The sequence below is a fragment of the Bombyx mandarina genome, chromosome 08 (genome assembly GCF_030267445.1).
Source record: "Bombyx mandarina strain Sakado chromosome 08, ASM3026744v2".
Taxonomy (NCBI): domain Eukaryota; kingdom Metazoa; phylum Arthropoda; class Insecta; order Lepidoptera; family Bombycidae; genus Bombyx; species Bombyx mandarina.
The window spans coordinates 208,287-225,635 of record NC_143215.1 but is presented as its reverse complement, the minus strand read 5'-3'; the positions used below and the strand labels follow the sequence as shown (position 1 = coordinate 225,635).

Genomic DNA, 17,349 nt, shown 5'->3' with positions numbered 1-17,349 from the left:
ATTGCTGTGTGTGTGAAATTGGACATAATCATTCCGGTAACGGATCTAAACCCCATATTGCCTGAACCAAGACTCACGCAGCAGGCCCTATAGTTCAAATTTGTATAATAAATCACGTTTATTTCTAAATTATAATATGTGTTTTTTCAGAGAGATGGTTGCGTTATGGCTTTGGTATTTGTCAAACGAACGAATTCTAGTTTAGAATACGCTGCTGATGTCAGCGCTTCTCTCATATCTTATAGAGTACTGGCGCCGCGGCTGGTCATAAGAGTGTTGCCTTGTGCGGGAGATAAGAGAGAATGTGAGTTTTTCTTTGTATAAACAGGTCAACTAGTCACAGTTCTCCTGATTACAATTTTAGGCCATTGAAGCCTCAAGTTAATTTTTTGATCGTCATATTGCCTGCTTTCATTTTTGACAAAATTGTAATAACGTACGCATATTATATACTAGATACATCGGCAGGGCCGGATTTAGGGGAGGGCAACCGTGGCCTCCAAAAACGAAGGGCCCCCACTATAGAGATTTTGGAAAAATCTTTGAAATTCCGACAAGTAAACACTATTAAACATCTTGTTCTTCTCCTTCTATAATCTTTTTTTCGCTCTTTTACTTTACGTTAACACTAAATTTTAATTTTAGATAATTCTTGTCACCGATTTTCTTTGTATGTTTGTTAAATACTAAGAGAATCTACCTATTCACATTCTACCGTTTCACAATAAATTATTTATTGGAAACCTCGACTTAAAAAAAATCGTTCATTTTAATTGGAAAATAATTTGAGGCCAGGTAGCCTCACTCCTCTGTTGCCACGAGGCCTCCAGACCTCTAAATCTGGCCCTGGCATCGGATACGTTTTGACGTTAGGTTTGCCTAATACATATATAATTAGCAACAGAAATACCGTACAGTGGTGTCCACCCGGGCGGGCTCTGCTGCGGAAACACCCGAAGACTGAATAGTTTTTCACAAGCTTAAGTACTGGGGCTTAACGCTATGTTTCCAACAGGTGAATATTGCGATTTAGATGAAGGCGAATCCAACAACCCACGGGGCACGGTCATCCTGAGGCCCAAGAAAGCTTTACCTTTGGGTGTAAGAGCCTGCTATAAGCTCCGGATTGTTAATACCACACCGATATTAACTGATCTAAAATGGGAACCGAGTCTTAGTAAGAATATAATTAATTATTAACATGTACATGATGTGCATTTGTCTACTGACGGTAGGACCTCTTGTGAGTCCGCATGGGTGGGTACCACCACCTCGCTTATTTCTGCTGTAAAGCAGTAATGCGTTTCAGTTTGAAGGGTGGGGCAGCCGGTGTAACTAACAGCTATACTGGGACCTTAGAACTTATATCACAAGGTGGGTGGCGCATTTACGTTGTAGATGTCTATGGGCTCCAGTAACCACTTAACACCAGGTGGGCTGTGAGCTCATCCACCCATCAAAGCAATAAAAAAAATGATATATTACAGTACAGTGCAATAGCCTACCTACGCGAAGTTTATGTTCCTACTTTGATAAGCTTAAATATTAAATATCAAATTATGGATGGAGTCAGTGTGTCAATTGTTCACATTTATAAGATCGTCCCATTATTGGTGATCTCGAGAGGTTACCTACGTAAGTTACCTACCGTACCGTACCTAACGTAAGTTACCTACGCTACTTATAGCTGGAGGTCTCTGTTTGTCGCTATCAAAGTACGAAGAGCTTAGAACTCGTCTGAAGGTGAGTGGTCAACAGCAATGACAGGACAAGCAGTAGCCTATTGCCTAGTGCACTAAATACTAAACTAAGAATCCTCGTATATTTTTAAATCTTTATATGTTTCGTAATAGTGAGAAAGAACATTATTTTTAGATTTGGACGATGCTATCAAAATCACTTTTATTCCGAGAGAAGTGAACATTGGAAGCTACGAAACTAAAGACATTTCGGTAATTTTCTAAACAAATACTGTCCACTTGAGATATGACGTCCAGTCTCGGGGTAGGGGAGGGCATTCACACTGTGGTATCCGCGGGCTTCGGTGACTGCTAGCCAGGTAACCAAGCTGGCCGTGAGCACGTTTATATGCTTAAGTAAAAAAAAAAAAATCGCTGGTAACTTAGCTGCTTATATTATTATCTTTTAATTCTCCATTTCAAAAGGATCTCCTCACATATAGTTATTGCTGAAGTGTTCGTATTTTAATATCCTCATCTTGTGAATAGGTCCGAAAAAAAAAATTACTTTGAGCCTTTCAAAGAAAGAAAGGCCATAAAGTAGGGTGAATAAACTAACGCATCCCCTTATTTACGGCGCTGTGCGGACGTGACCGTCATCATTCCAGGGATGGTGTCGTGAGAAGCCAAATTGTTATTTTTTTATATTTTTGAGATAAATTTGCACCTAATTTTGTAAAATTATGTTCGAGTGAGATCACAAAAGATTTAACTTTACACGTTGTTCGTTCGCCAAATCCTTATTAGATAAGTTTGTCACAGATTGTGTTTCTTCATGAAAATTCTGAAAGGTGCTATCAGAAAGCCCAAGCTTAGACTCGTTTGATTTGTCTTAACGAGCAACATTCGTTGAGCACATCGCAGGAGCAATTGCGACACACATCTAGAAGCAGAGTAGTGCGAGTGACTACGAGTGACTTTTTTTTTTCGACTGGCTTACTGTCGCCCTTGTATTGATTGTTTGTCGTAGTCCGTGGACATCGAAACTTTGCGGTAGGAACCTTCACCTGACCACACGCTCGACCGTTGGTAATTACGTTAATTAATAAATTATACTTTTTATCGATTAGGTGATTACAACTTGATTCGGTACTTATTTAATACGGCCCAACATAATTTACGGGATTTAAAATTGAAAAGTTAACATTTATTTCAGATCCTGCTTGAAGCTTCGAAAGTGTGTGACAGAAGTCTGTATGTGTGTAGCGGTTCGGTGACGCACGCACACACAAAAATATATCTTCTTATAGATGCCGCCGTCTCCGTGAGTAATGGCCTATTTACGGTTTATCAATTCTTTTTTAGAGCATAAAAATCCACCAAGTGTTTGAAAATATTGAACGAATCATTTATTTGTATTTGAGATAAGAATACTATGCGACACGATGCCAGAATATGGCTACTAAATTGGCATTGTTCAATAATTGTGACACTTGTAGTACTCTCATCTTTCAAGTAGTAAAGTTTATTTATTTATTTTTTATTGCTTAGATGGATGGACGAGCTCACAGCCCACCTGGTGTTAGGTGGTTACTGGAGCCCATAGACATTTACAACGTAAATGCGCCACCCACCTCGAGATATAAGTTCTAAGGTCTCAGTATAGTTACAACGGCTACCCCCACCCTTCGAACCGAAACGCATTACTGCTTCACGGCAGAAATAGGCGGGGTGGTGGTACCTACCCGTGCGGACACCCAAGAGGTCCTACCACCAGTAAAATAGCTTTGCTCCTCCTCTAACATTAATCTTCAGCACTAGTCCTAGAGCGCAATGTAATTCCACCACAGATATTAACAACCTTTCTAGTTTTTCCCCTAAAAATCTACGCAGTTTATCTTTCGAGAGAATGAGACAGAATATAGCTGCACGTATCAAATCTATTGCGTCTGAGCTGAAGACACGTTTTTGTTTAATGCTCAAATACCTACATACAACAAATAATATCTAACCTCTTTTCTTATTTAGAAAAAGCGCAAGAACTTCGGTTCTCGCTTCTTTGTAAGAAAGTTTAATACGAAATCCTTGTTCAGGGTATATAATGTTCGCGTTGGCTGCATTAAAAACTTAAATTAACCCGTCTCGGTTGATAGCGACACCGCCAACTCAGATTCTACAAGAATGTTACTTGTGAGGAACTTAGTGAGGAACTTCTTGTCGCGCTGGAAGTAGCCGTAATTTATTATTATTTCATCAAACCAAATTTAAGACAATCCTGTTTATTTATTAATTGACTAGATAAGACTTAGGTCTCACGAATCTGCCCGTACTACTGTAGGTACTGCTGTACTCACTCACAGAACAAGTACAAGTACAGTTAGTGTGGAAGCAAAATCTTTGGTGTGTGTTGAAGAATACAGTGAGCGCTGTTCCTCTGCCGTGTCCACTTTAATAATTTTCTTTTTACATATGTAATGTGCATTTTATGAACGTCCGTCGTTATCATTAAATCTCAGATCTGTGAGCTCGTCTGATCCTTAGACTGAAGTATAATATTTAAGCAATCAATATAATATATAGTGTAGAACTCCGCTTCCAACAGTCAGGAAATAATACACAGATTGCAGTAGTTCGCTTAATTCTGTATTGCTTTATTTGTAACTCCACTTTTACAATCTTTAGATATCTGCTCACTACTGAATACACCGGACTTTTTGGCGGGAGCGCAAGGAGTGAAGTTGTGTGATTTGTTTTATTTTGTCTATTTTGTGTTTCTTCGGGTTTAAATGTGTAATAATGGTGGTTTATTAACTGTTTAATATCTGTGAAAGTGCACAAATGTGGGAAAATGAAACAAAGCTGCTGGACGTAACTTCTCGGGATCCTCCAAAAAGTCCACTGAAAAAATGTTAGTAAATGACCACCATTTTACTGAGATTGTATTTCATTCCATTTCATTTAATTTAATTTCATCGCAGTTGATTAATGTCACAAATAATAATTAATTGTCTTCGTTTCATTTCATTTCACTCCATATTATCATTTTTCATAAAAATAAGAACATAAATTAAAATAAGACATGACTTAAAGGTCTTAGTTACCAGGTCATAAAATCTCTTAAACAAAAACTGAATACTCCGCTTTCTGTCCGGTTTTTCAGACTACCGCCCTTTTTATTATGTCACGTCCCCACTACTGTCATTGCTCCCACTAACGGTGTTGCTATTTGGCAATCGGAAAATTGTCTTAATTTTAACATGATAGATTTTATTTTAATTATTTTACAACAAACCTTACAATAGTTAAAACAGTTGAAAATTCTGCTTTTGTGCCCTGGCTCAGTAATAATAACAAATTTAATCTGACTCGGAACCTATTGCGTTGAGGTGCTCAGGAGAGAGCTTGGTATATCTTGATTGATCACTCTTTGATTGGTTCGTACGGGTGCAGATACCCTTGTTGTGAAATTATAGATTTATTTGGATTTCATTTACGGTGTTGTGGGTGGAAGTGTGCTTTCGAGTGAAGCTTAATGATTTACTTGAAAGCTTACAAAGAGTGTGTTAAAGGGTCCAAGTGAGAGTCAAAGAGATATTCCCTCCGAACCAGAAACAAAACTAACCGTATTTGACCTAAAATTTCATCCGTGTACTTCTCGACATGTATCTACAGTATGACAAAATGAAGGATAACAGAAATACATCTATCTATACATTCATATATTTAAGTAAAAGTTTGTTTAAAAACTGGAAAACACAGTTCGTTAAAATTGCTTATAAGAACAAGTCTAATCACTAACAGGATACGTCACGGCTATTTATATCCATATTCCAATATGATCGTATCAATGCTACATTATTATGCTAAAGCTAAAGGAGCAGCCAAACTCGTGGCCACAGTGCACAGGGTATCGGACCCCGTGGACAAACACACGTACAAACAAACAACGTAAATATTGTCACACACTTTGAAACATGATGGCAAGGCTGTCCCATCCTTTAGATAGGAAAACACGACTTCTTCGTAATAAAATGGTGGGTTTCATTTTAGCGCGTTGCTTTTTAAATTTAGCTAGTAGTAGATACGAGCTGACCACCAGAAGCTGTCACAGCTGCTCAGAACCTGATACTAATACAAGAAGGGGTAGCCAAATCAGTAGTATAATCAATAGAAATACAAATACAGGAGTGCATGCATACACTGTTACTGTTAAAGGCAGTACATATGTACACCTTATAAAATAGATACGGTTGCGGTTTTTGTTTCCATCCCCAAATAACTACATCTTTCGTTGGGGTTAAATCTTTGAATAGTTTATGAATGTAAAACATGTTCTTGTCGAGAGTTTGAACGAAACGGGGCTACATACTGGTGTGCCATAAGTCGGTATAATATAGATCAAGAATTTTCGGAGTTAGGTTCATCTTTAAATTAATTAATGTTGTCTGAATCACGAGGTTTACGCATTAACACTACCGATTTTTAGGGGCTGGAAGTCGTCTCTGAAATTCCTGTTGGTGATGGAGAAGCGGTCGACCGCGCCGAAATAAAGCTGATGCAGGTAATGGAAATCCTAATAATTGAAGTTTAACAAAATTTAAAAAAGCTGAGCTGCCAAAAAAGTTATTCAGCTATTTGAACGGAGTAAACTTAATTGAAGTACAATTAAAAATATGAACCTATTGATACTAACACCATATAAAATGAACCTTTAAGTACAAAGACAAATGTCGTGTATTAAGCGAAATGTCGCTTAAACAAAATAACCTTTTGCATGTAGTTTACACACACAGACAGCAGTCTGTCAATATTAGAATTACTTCCTCAAATTGAATGCCGAAACACCTTCGCTTTATATGAAACAAATGAAAATAAGCATTTATTTATTTGGGAAACCAACAGTACGAAACAAACTTATCATATTTAAGAAAATAGCTAAAATCTAATAAGTTTCCACCATTAAAATCACATATAAGTAGAAAGTGAACAAAGGAAAAAAGAGAAATTTAGAAATTTAAATTTACACAAAAAATAAATAAGCCCAAAAGCAACACAATGCGCACATATGTACATCAACTTTCACTATAAAACTTAATAATACTCATCGAACTAAAACACCTTACAAATATTCCAATTAATAATTCGAATATAAATAAGAGTTGAACGTTGCTGTAGCAGATCATTAGAGACCGACGATGGTGCTCTACTCACTGCTGAGGAGGTTTGAACGGTCGGTTAGTTCTTTTGTGGTCTATTTTATGTACATAATATGAGAGCGGTCAATTTGTTCCTGGTCGTCCGGTTCGTGTCCGTCTTTTGGGATGCAAAAAAAGTACTGCTTGCCGCTAGTCACGTCCGCCCTCGTTCCACTGCTCTCTTTATATAATTTGAATTCTTGTCAAGTGTCTGTCTTAGTCTGTGTCTAGTTGGTGTAGATCTTATGTCCTGTCAAAGAGGTTGCACGCCATGACAAGGCTACACATCCGTATACTGAGTTCTGCACATCTAGCCTAGTACATATTTCATTTCACTTCCAGACTCCGTACGTTGCTATGTATTTCATGCTCTTTTTATGTTATGAACTGGTGTCATCGTCAAACTACTTGCAGATTGCGATCTTGGTATTGACTCAGAAATCCGTGGCTTCGAACGTACCCTTCTCTGTTGACCTATTTTTTCCATATTCAATAGTTTATCGTTTGCTTTGTACACACTGACAATAGCAAGATTCCGATGCATCGATACTTGGCATTTTGCCAACTTGATAAATAACTTTTAAGCAATTGACCAGATCCGAACTTAGTGCTGTAAAAGAATTTCGTTACAGTAAAGTGAACTTTAACGGCGTGTGAACTTTAGCTGTTTTTCTTTGAAGCTAAGTTAAAATGGAAATAACAATTTATTTTTATCGTGTTATTGTTATGTTTCTTATTTGACTTTATGTAAATGCTTTCAAGATAAACATATAATGAAGGTTTATGACATTCCCTTGTCTTGTCGACTGCAAACATCGCCCGAAGCACGATCAACATTGCTATCATTATTCGGAGTTCGGCACAGTAGACATCTGCCGTTATTGCTTGATCAGATCGGAGAAAGCTATAGTGAATAATATCATGCTGAGACCACCAAAAAGTTACCATTACCTTTTTATTTGGTAAGCTTTGCTTTAGGACACTGTTGCGGCGTTTGACTTGAGGTCAGCCGTTTCATTTTTCGCTGACGGTAATCGTAAAGAATCCACTTTTCATCACATATCACAATGCCAACATAAGTTTCAACACGCGTTTCTTTCTGCAGATCAATCAAATCATGAGGCATAAATATCAAGAGGCACCCATTTTTGATATTTTTAGATATATTGATAAATGAGTCAATACTGTTGGTAAGGTAACATTAAACCATACCGCTAATTCTCGGATAATTTGGCTCGAATCGGATTCCTCCATCAATTTCAATTCATTGTTATTCACATGTGTGGGCGGTATTCCATGTGCTTCGTTCTTCAAATAAGAATTTCCATCACGAAAGCGTTTAAACCAAAATCGCCCGGTGCGTTCATTAGCAGTCCCCTCTCCAAACGCAACATTGATATTGCGAGCTGTTTCTGCAGCGTTAGTTCCGCGTCAGAACTCGTATTCAAAAATCACTCGAATTTTCGAAGTATCCAGCTTTCTTGTCTGAGCTGAATAAAAATAAAACAACTGAAAGTCAATAATCGAATGTTGCACATTTTTTAACAGAAGAACCTCATAGGTACCATTTGAAGTTTCTCTCAAAAATCTCAAACCATGGAGGTGTCAATTTGAAGTACCTATTACAATAAAACGACAATTTCATACTTTAACCCCTATTATATTGTATACCGCAAGTACTTGGCACATCACAACACATCGCAAGTGAAATATAATGAAGAATAGTCGAACTTTGGTTACGTCTCAGCGTCAGCAAGACTTCGTTCATTTGGTTGGATCATGAAAATACATTTCATTATTCGAATTAGGCAAATTTAGAGAGCCAGTGAGTTTAGACTAGGTATTCCTCACGTGAAACTCATTTTTCAACAAACACGCTAGAAATGAGAAATATTTCTACTCATTTACTACACAAATGTAGACCAATTTGATTAAAGTGTACGTCAATCTCAATCTTATAAATATAGGGAAATTTCAATCTTATGCTTATTACAATAGGGTGAAACTTACTATACAAAGATTTGATGATTTTAATTTTGTTGGCCAATCAACTATGCGCCGTAGCGTAGATGTATTAAGGCCGATACTTTGGTGTGCCAGCAATGAGATTTTAGTTTCAGATCCAGGCACTTCGTTACTTTCAATGCTTTTATCGTAAAGTATTTTAAAATTCAACCCAAGTATATAGCACTGTTTTCATTGAAATTCTCTTTATTTCTTCTTGACTTTGACAAACTTCGTTAATTTTAGCTAATAGATAAGGCTTATTATAGTGTGCAAGAATTTTTAAATGATAAATGTTGTACATAATAAAATATTAGAATAAGAAGTGATAGAATGTAAAAATAGATAGATTTAGTAAATTTTGTGTTAGAATTAATATAAAAATAAGTTAAATTTTCGCGTGCCTAAACAGGCGAAATATATGAAACTATGTCCTATATCCACGATATCTTGTAAACTATATTTCTGGCGAATAAAGATTTTCTTCTTCTTCTTCTTCTTCTTTAAGCTGTCATGGTTGCAGCGAGCGAATTAATCTATGGGTATGACCATGTCTTCGTAGCCAGTTCCTAAATTCATGTGGTGGGTGCATTGTAATACTCCGGTCCAGCTTTTCCAGTTTTGTCTTAGAAAAAGGCTTAATCTTATCTAAAACACTACTCTACAAAAACTACACAATCATCTCAATTGATAATTTTGGCTTTAACATTATTACTATAGTTTGTGAAAGGAATCAATTTGATATCATTAAACTCTCAGTAGTGGCGCGGCTTGAACACGGCTCAGATGGTGACGAGATGACGTGTGCCAATAAACACAGCAATCAATAGTTAGCAGTTCCCAAGACAACAGCCGCTGTGAAAGGCTCCCGCCGCGACGTATTCATGTTGATCGTTGTACATACATACAATATATTGTTATGTACGTCACCGGTGCCGTTCACCTTAAAGTCGTAGAGTAGGCTTAGGTCGCACTACGGTTAAGCCGCTGCGATTTGAAACTGTTAGAATTTATGAAATAGGAAAACGAGTACAAGCGGCCGCACTTTCGGTTCTTTCCCGCGACTGATTTTTAAACCACGAAATGATATAAAAAAATCGCGTAAAAAAACCGCAGCAAAATTTGTAATCCATAGAACTAAGTGTGTGTTCATGTCCTATGCGTAGCCGCGGCCGGTTTTTTAAGAAATGTGAAATAAATTTGCGAAATATTTGTATCCAGTTGATACTGAAGTATATAAGTAGACACACATCGAGCAGAAATTTATCGAAGCTGGCTACTTACATCCGATAGTAATTGAATAATTGCTCTTGGTATTTCCTTAAATTTTGATATTTCTTATGAAAGAAACCTTTCACAAATCTACGTCTAGTAAGTGGATGGACCCAACATGTGTGAAATTTTTCGTTATTTTTTTCCATTTCTTAGTACCGGAGCAACAATACATATTGCTCTCGCTCATACATCGCGGTCGAATTCACGGTTAATAGTTGTAGTGTGTGCGTCTTAAGCAGATTCGCGGTTATAGCGGTTAATCGCTCCCGGGAAAAACCGTAGTGCGGCCTAGGCCTAAAACAAATACTTTGAGAAAACTCTGCTTTAAAAAATTATCACTGTACTACAGCATACTAAAACATTAAAATTCACATTACTATACTAATATATAAATCTACAGTGGGTTTTACGGATGTTTCGTTATAACTACTGAACCATGTATCCGATTGACTTGAAACTTGGTATCCATTTAGAAAATACATGTACTTAATGGATAGGCTAATATTTATATGAGTGTTGGACTTCGTACACCAGTTGCGGGGGCGTTAATGATGACAATCTTTGTGGGGGTGAGAAATAATAACATTAATTTTAAATGCCCAGCGAAGCGGACGGGTTATAATATAAGCGAAGCGACTAGTTGTAATATAATAACACAAGAGTAATGATATGATGTCTACCAGAGTCACAGCTCAGCTCCGCAAAGCAACAATCCGAAGCTAGCGAAACTGACACGTCATAATGATTTAAGATGAACGCTCTGCCTAGACACGTTTTTACTGAGTACATATTACATTATTATTGTATTTTTTCAGGAAAATATTATTAAAGTTTTGGTCTAAGTTTTTACGATATGATTTTTAACCCGAATGAATATATGCAAATATTCGTTTGTATGCGATAGTACTCTTCCCTGTACAAATGTGACTTTATTACACTGTCGATGTTCGGGGGTGCATTGGGAGTTTGTATCACACGTGTTACCTCCCTACTCGTTTATTATCTAAAACCGGTTTGAAGGGTGGGAAAGCCATTAAACATTACATCTGAGACCGAAGTCATGAATGCAAGAGCAGAGAGAGCAGTAAGTGAATGCAGCATCCAAGCAGCTTTGACTAACAGTATTTGATTACCGTCTTTATTATACGGTCGAACTTGGCCGATTGTCCTGACCATACCATACTATTCCTGACGATACCAAATACAATATTATATAATATCGTTCTGTATCATGCCCTGCCTTACTGTGTACTGCCGTGCCCTACTGTATCCTGCCTCGTCCTGCCGTGCCGTCCGTGTCGTACTATACCGTATGAATATCACATGATGTTAATGGACTCTCTTGCCTAGTAGGCAACAAAAACGTTATAAGTTTTATTTTTATTAGTTTATTTTTTTATTTTAAGCTATTGCATAGCTTCTATCGCGGGCCTTGAGCGCGGCGACTGAATCAAGAAATTCCGTAACGAAAATAACCTGACACCCCCACTACGCCTACTATGTAGCTCGCGTTCAACACATTCCCACGTTGCGCTGGTGTAGTGTATGTGAATAAGCGCGCGGCGTGACGTCGCACTGCATGCGCATCATGAAAAGTCTGCCCATCTCTTTCTCACGCGGTCTAGCTTATGAGTGTGAAGGGGAAAGTTAATGTTTTGCTTTTGCTAATGTTTATAAATATAGCGTGGTCTTATTTTTATTATTGTTTTAATATTAAATTATTATTGTCTAATTGTAATTGCATAAGTTGATAAAAAATGCTTTGCAATAGCTTTACCGCGGCAGTTCCCGAGTGCCACACGCTTTATTTTTTTTATATTTATAATAGCTGTACGATCTAAGTAGCCAAGTATTACGCCGTAAATTCTAGCATGAGGTAAGGAAATCAAGTTCAAATGAAATTTGTATTAAAGGAGACATGATGTTAATGTTTTCTATTACATACAAGACGCAGAGTGTGTGTGCAAGCAGGCCGCTTAAGGTATGAGAGAGACAGAGACGCCCTACTGACGTCACTGCCTGCTGTTCCCGACTCCTTTCAAACGAACCCTGTTTCAGGAGCAAAGAGAAACGAAATTTATTTCATAATAATGTAATGTAGCGTTTTTAGTATTTTTTAAGATTTGCGAGCTTTTCATCTTGACATTATTTTGCAGGAAGTGCCAAGAATAACGTTTATTTCATCTCCAAAAATATCTTAAGAAAAACTGCTAAAAAAAGACATTATCTGGTTTTTATTATGAAGCAAACTGCCTACACACTCGTCCAACATCAAAATATTTTCGGAAATGATGCTAACTCGAGTTAGACGCTTGGAAGAAAGATAACATTTAAATTAATAAAAGTTAGGAGAGAAAATTCCAACTTTTCTCCTCGCTCAAAATATATTTTACAAAGGAAAGTTAAATTATTTTACGCCATGTTTGGGCACTAATTATTTCGGTACAGTGGAGATTGGTTGTCCATAAATCAATCTGAAGATAAGACCCAACCCATCCATACCCCTAGGAGCTATTAGATAGCTCTGTGGCTGGTAGCCACCATACATCACAAGATATTTGACAGATGCCTAAATCTCGCTTACATTTTCAAGATAAGCTTGCATATTATATTACGTTCCGAATAACAACATTCGGACCGTCGGTCTACCGAGCAATATCACCCGCTCGGTGGAAGATCTTCCCTTTGTCTTATACCTCCAAACTTCTTATTCATCCGTGGATGTAGTTTCTTCAATATTTTTTTCTGTCTAACTCCATAATTCCTAGTTTTGATGCGTAGTATCAGGCTGCCAGCTTAGTTCTCCCTTCTATCGAGGCTCATAAAGTAAAGTGAAGTGTTTAAAAGAATAGATATAGAATTTTGTATAAATCCCGCGATGTCCCGAACCCGACACTGTATTCCCCAGTGGACGTCTTTCTAGCTGACGATAATGAATATATTAGCCCTAGGCTTCCTGCACAAATTTCCAGAAGGTCTCGTCAGAGTAATACAGTATTAAAATACATACTTGGTCTACAATAAATAAAACTCTTTTAATACCTGCATAATAATATACATAGCTACATACGACGTGTTATTGACGTTATGACGTGTACTTATATGAGTATTATAATAAAATCTAATCTAATTCTGTCTGTCTTGGGCGACCCTGTTTATTCTTCGACTAAAAGTAATCTTTCACGGAACGATTGATTTTGTTCGATGGGATAACTTATATAAAGGGTGTATTATCTATGTAGTCTTCATGTAAGTTATCCCACTGTGTAACTATACTGAGACCTTAGGACTCATGTCTCATGGTAGGTGGCGGCATTTTCATTGTAGATGTCTATTGGATCCGGTAACCACTTAACACCAGGTGGGCCGTGAGCTCGTCCATCCAACTAAGCAATAAAAAAAGATATTAAAAAAATGTAATGATTAGTAGCGCGATCCGGGTAATTGTCAAAATTATTTAATTTGGCAACTGATACTTTCGTTATCTGAGGTATCGAGTGAACTACATATTTTTGATATATAACCATAGATTCATTCACATTTATTTCTACCATTGATATTTTTGTTCAAAACGTTTCTCAAGCTTTGATTAAACGGAGGGAAACTGTCCCGGGAATGAGCGTTGTATCAGTACATTTCATCATTATTAATTACCACCAATGTTAATTGTGTTCAATAATATGTCTACAAAATGACTCTTTCAGAACTAATCCGACACATATTGACGATGTATCGCCACAGTCGATCGCGTGCTCTATCACGTGGCGATCCGGCGCTATTTTCCTTTTTTCTTGTTTTCTTTTTTGCAATTTGACACAAAAACATCGTGAATAGCCTGTCGATCCGCGTTGACGTGTTCGCGCTCAAGGAGGCATGTCTGTCAAGGAGGCTGTTCTGTGCTCCATTGTGCGGAATTGAGGAAAATCCAAACGTGATTTGTGAAGGGGAATTCTGCAAAAATATTTTGACATGGGCTGATTTTGTTTGTAACTTTTTTCCGGGTAGTTCATTATTAAAGTCGATTGATCTGCTTAGTGTACTTAGAACTTGTACTGGCTGAGGCAGGGGGACAGAATCGTGCAAAAATTAAATAACTATTTGTGGTCTTCAAAAGTGTCGCCAGCACGTGGCATTCATCACGGTTTCCTGTATTTTCGGTTACTAACACACATTAAAATCTATTACTGAGTATCGTGAAGTTTTGTCATCAGATGAAGAGTATTTTCCCGGCAACGAATTATAATTTTATTTTTCAGACCCTCTTAAATGTTCGCAGTTTGACAACCATGTGAGCTTGAATTCCTACTATATTTAAACATATTTATCACATGAGTCTACCCGATGATATGCAGGCGACGTAAAATGTCCCTTAGAAATAAGGTGACACTCTACAAACTTGCATACGCCTCGTCATGACCTATACAAGTGTAGTGTTCGCTCACGCGGCCCGCACTCACCTAAAATCATTTCAAGTCATACAATCCCGTTTTTGCAGGATAGCCGTCAGAGCCCCGTGGTTCATCAGGAACGTCGACCTCCATGACGATCTGGACCTAGAGTCCATCAGTAAGTATTTACAGTCGGCGTCGATGCGCCACTTCGATAAAACGGCACGACACGAGAACCCTCTCATCGTGGCCGCCGGTAACTACATTCCCGATCCTGCGGACAGAATGGAAAGCAGTTGACGTCGCCCAAAACACGTCATCTCGGATCCTCCCGATCCACTAACGGTGCTTTAAGGTACCTCAAGCACCGGTCACCGTGCACGGCTCGACAAGTAAATTAACCCCCAGACACAGCCCACTGAGTTTCTCGCCGGATCTTCTCAGTGGGTCGCGTTTCCGATCCGGTGGTAGATTCTGCGAAGCACGGCTCTTGCTGGGGTTCGTGTTAGCAACGTCGTCAGGTTTGAGCCCCGTGAGCTCACCTACTAGTTAAGGTTACGCTGGAATAGCCTCTCAAGCCTACCAACTTAGGTAGGAAAAAAAATACATGACACAAATCCTAGTTGTTTCTTCATAATTTATTACAAAAATAAATTATTTATTAATTTTGTTAATAATGTGATAAGATAAACGCTAGCGGAGTCAGAAGTTTCAAGCTTAATGATTATCCAAGTCCTCACAAGCTTTGTTAATTATAAAGTAGTTTGCTAATTGTGGTGCGGTCCGTAGTCTCGGCACCGCTAATTTAAGCAAATACATAACAACATACTTGAACAACTGGCGTAGTGAAGGTCCGCCCGCTATTACCAACTTTATGTTGTGATCTAAGTCTTCATCGTGCTATTTAACGCAAGCTATAGTTGATAATCATAACCAAAAAGGTTATTTATATATTAAAAGATATATTAAGATAAGATAAGATTTTACGATGAGAATGAGGGGTTGCTGCAAATTTACTTTTACTACCAATTTCAGTTGAATCTTGTTGAATTATGACGTCATAAAACCAAGACATTGTCTCAAAATTTGTTTAATTAATCCAATTGAATATCCTTGAGTTAATTGAGTGTCCTTTGAAATTACGCTCGAAAGTAATTTTGATTAATTACTTATTTGAAATACTTGAATTTACCTTTTTTCGGCTGAGACCATCAGTGCTTTGAATGAGGCAATCGAGTGGTTTCAGGTAGTACGGCAACATGTACCAACATACATGGATATGCCAGCAGAGTGCTTTCCCGTATCACCTGCAGTGGAATGGGTTGCCAAGCCAGATAAAGCTGAATCCTCAAGGTGTAAATCGAGAAGTATTCACGTTGTGACTTACTGGTGGTAGGACCTCTTGTGAGTCCGCACAGGTACGTAACACCGCCCTGCCTATTTCTGCCGTGAAGCAGTAATGCGTTTCGGTTTGAAGGGTGAGGCAGCCGTTGTACCTATACTGAGACCCTAGAACTTATAGCTCAAGCTGGGTGGCGCATTTACGTTGTATATGTCTATGGGCTCCAATAACTACTTAAAACCAGGTGGGCTGTGAATTCGTCCACCCATCTAAGCAATAAAAAAATGTGCCGTGTATGGGCCCTATTGAACATAGAGTTAGGTAAACCGTGAGCTCGCTTGAGCTGTTTAATTTAAATTAAATAAACACTTAAACAATAGTATGTATCGACTCTAATACCTGCGACCTCTTGCGAGAGTTACTGGCACTCATTCGTGAGTGCGTTGTGGTTACGCAATATAACCTTAAAACTAAGAATAGCTTCAAAAACTAGCGGTCGTTTCCACCGGTCAAGGGTCTTCAATCCATATGTATGAAAGTGAATAATACATCAGCCTACATGTCCCCTGCTAACTAATGAAGATATATATCCTTCAAGATTGGTTCCAAGTGACCTCGTTACTAGAGCGAAAGCAAATTCCCTACTGAACTTACTTCGAGGAGAATAGTTCAATTTATATCGTCTCTTTGTGATTTGTACTTCTTAGAACAGTATTTTAGGCTTTTTATATTGTATTGTGACTTGATGATTGACATTAGTAACGTTAGCAATGATTTCTGTTTACGCAAATTTACTAATATGTGATAATAATATATATTACGTATTTGTTTAGAAGCATTGATCACACCGAGCGCCTTGTACAAAACCTTTTAAACCTTCGTTTTAATATAAATGTACAGAAAAGGTAATGAATCAAGTGAACATTAGTTAAAAAGTACACTTGGTGAATATAAAAGTTAATTGATTAAATTGTTTTATTCATCTAAACGTAGCTACGCTTGTTTATTTCGTATGTTATACGAATAAGGTTTATTAAAAAGACCAGCCCTCCGGCAAATAATTTATTCAAGTAACTTGATAAAGAGAGACGATCGCTCGGAATATCAAGCCGTGGAAGTTTGTGAGAAACTGTAATTCATTTACAAGTCAATCGAACTTACAGAACTGCCCAATCGATTGATCGATACTCATACTTATGTAACTCGTTAAAGTTCAATCCTATTCTCAGTGGATGGACGCGGTCATCCAGCCCCCTGGGAAAGTAAATCGAAAGCGGATCGAAAAAAGTTTTTGCGCTAACGCCCCGAATTATATTCGTTACAGAAAGAAGTCTCTTGGGTTGGAGCCAAACAGGAAATGAACTTCGAAGGGAAATTTCTGGAGAACGATCGCCTCAAGGAAGTTCACGCGAAAGGTAAAGTGGTTTAAAAGTGTTTTGATAGTTGAGATTTACATTGGAGTTGTC

General features: G+C 37.8%; 1 protein-coding gene across 1 annotated transcript in view; it reads left to right on the top strand.

The window, feature by feature from the left end:
- LOC149502393 (uncharacterized) overlaps positions 1–17,349 on the top strand; it is an 85,709-nt gene that overhangs the window by 28,899 nt on the left and 39,461 nt on the right. Inside the window, exons 17-22 of the mRNA XM_089729362.1 lie at positions 151–304; positions 1,016–1,177; positions 1,876–1,952; positions 2,896–3,003; positions 6,166–6,240; positions 17,208–17,298. Coding sequence (XP_089585488.1) covers positions 151–304; positions 1,016–1,177; positions 1,876–1,952; positions 2,896–3,003; positions 6,166–6,240; positions 17,208–17,298 — 667 coding nt within the window. The remainder of the gene's footprint in view (positions 1–150; positions 305–1,015; positions 1,178–1,875; positions 1,953–2,895; positions 3,004–6,165; positions 6,241–17,207; positions 17,299–17,349) is intronic.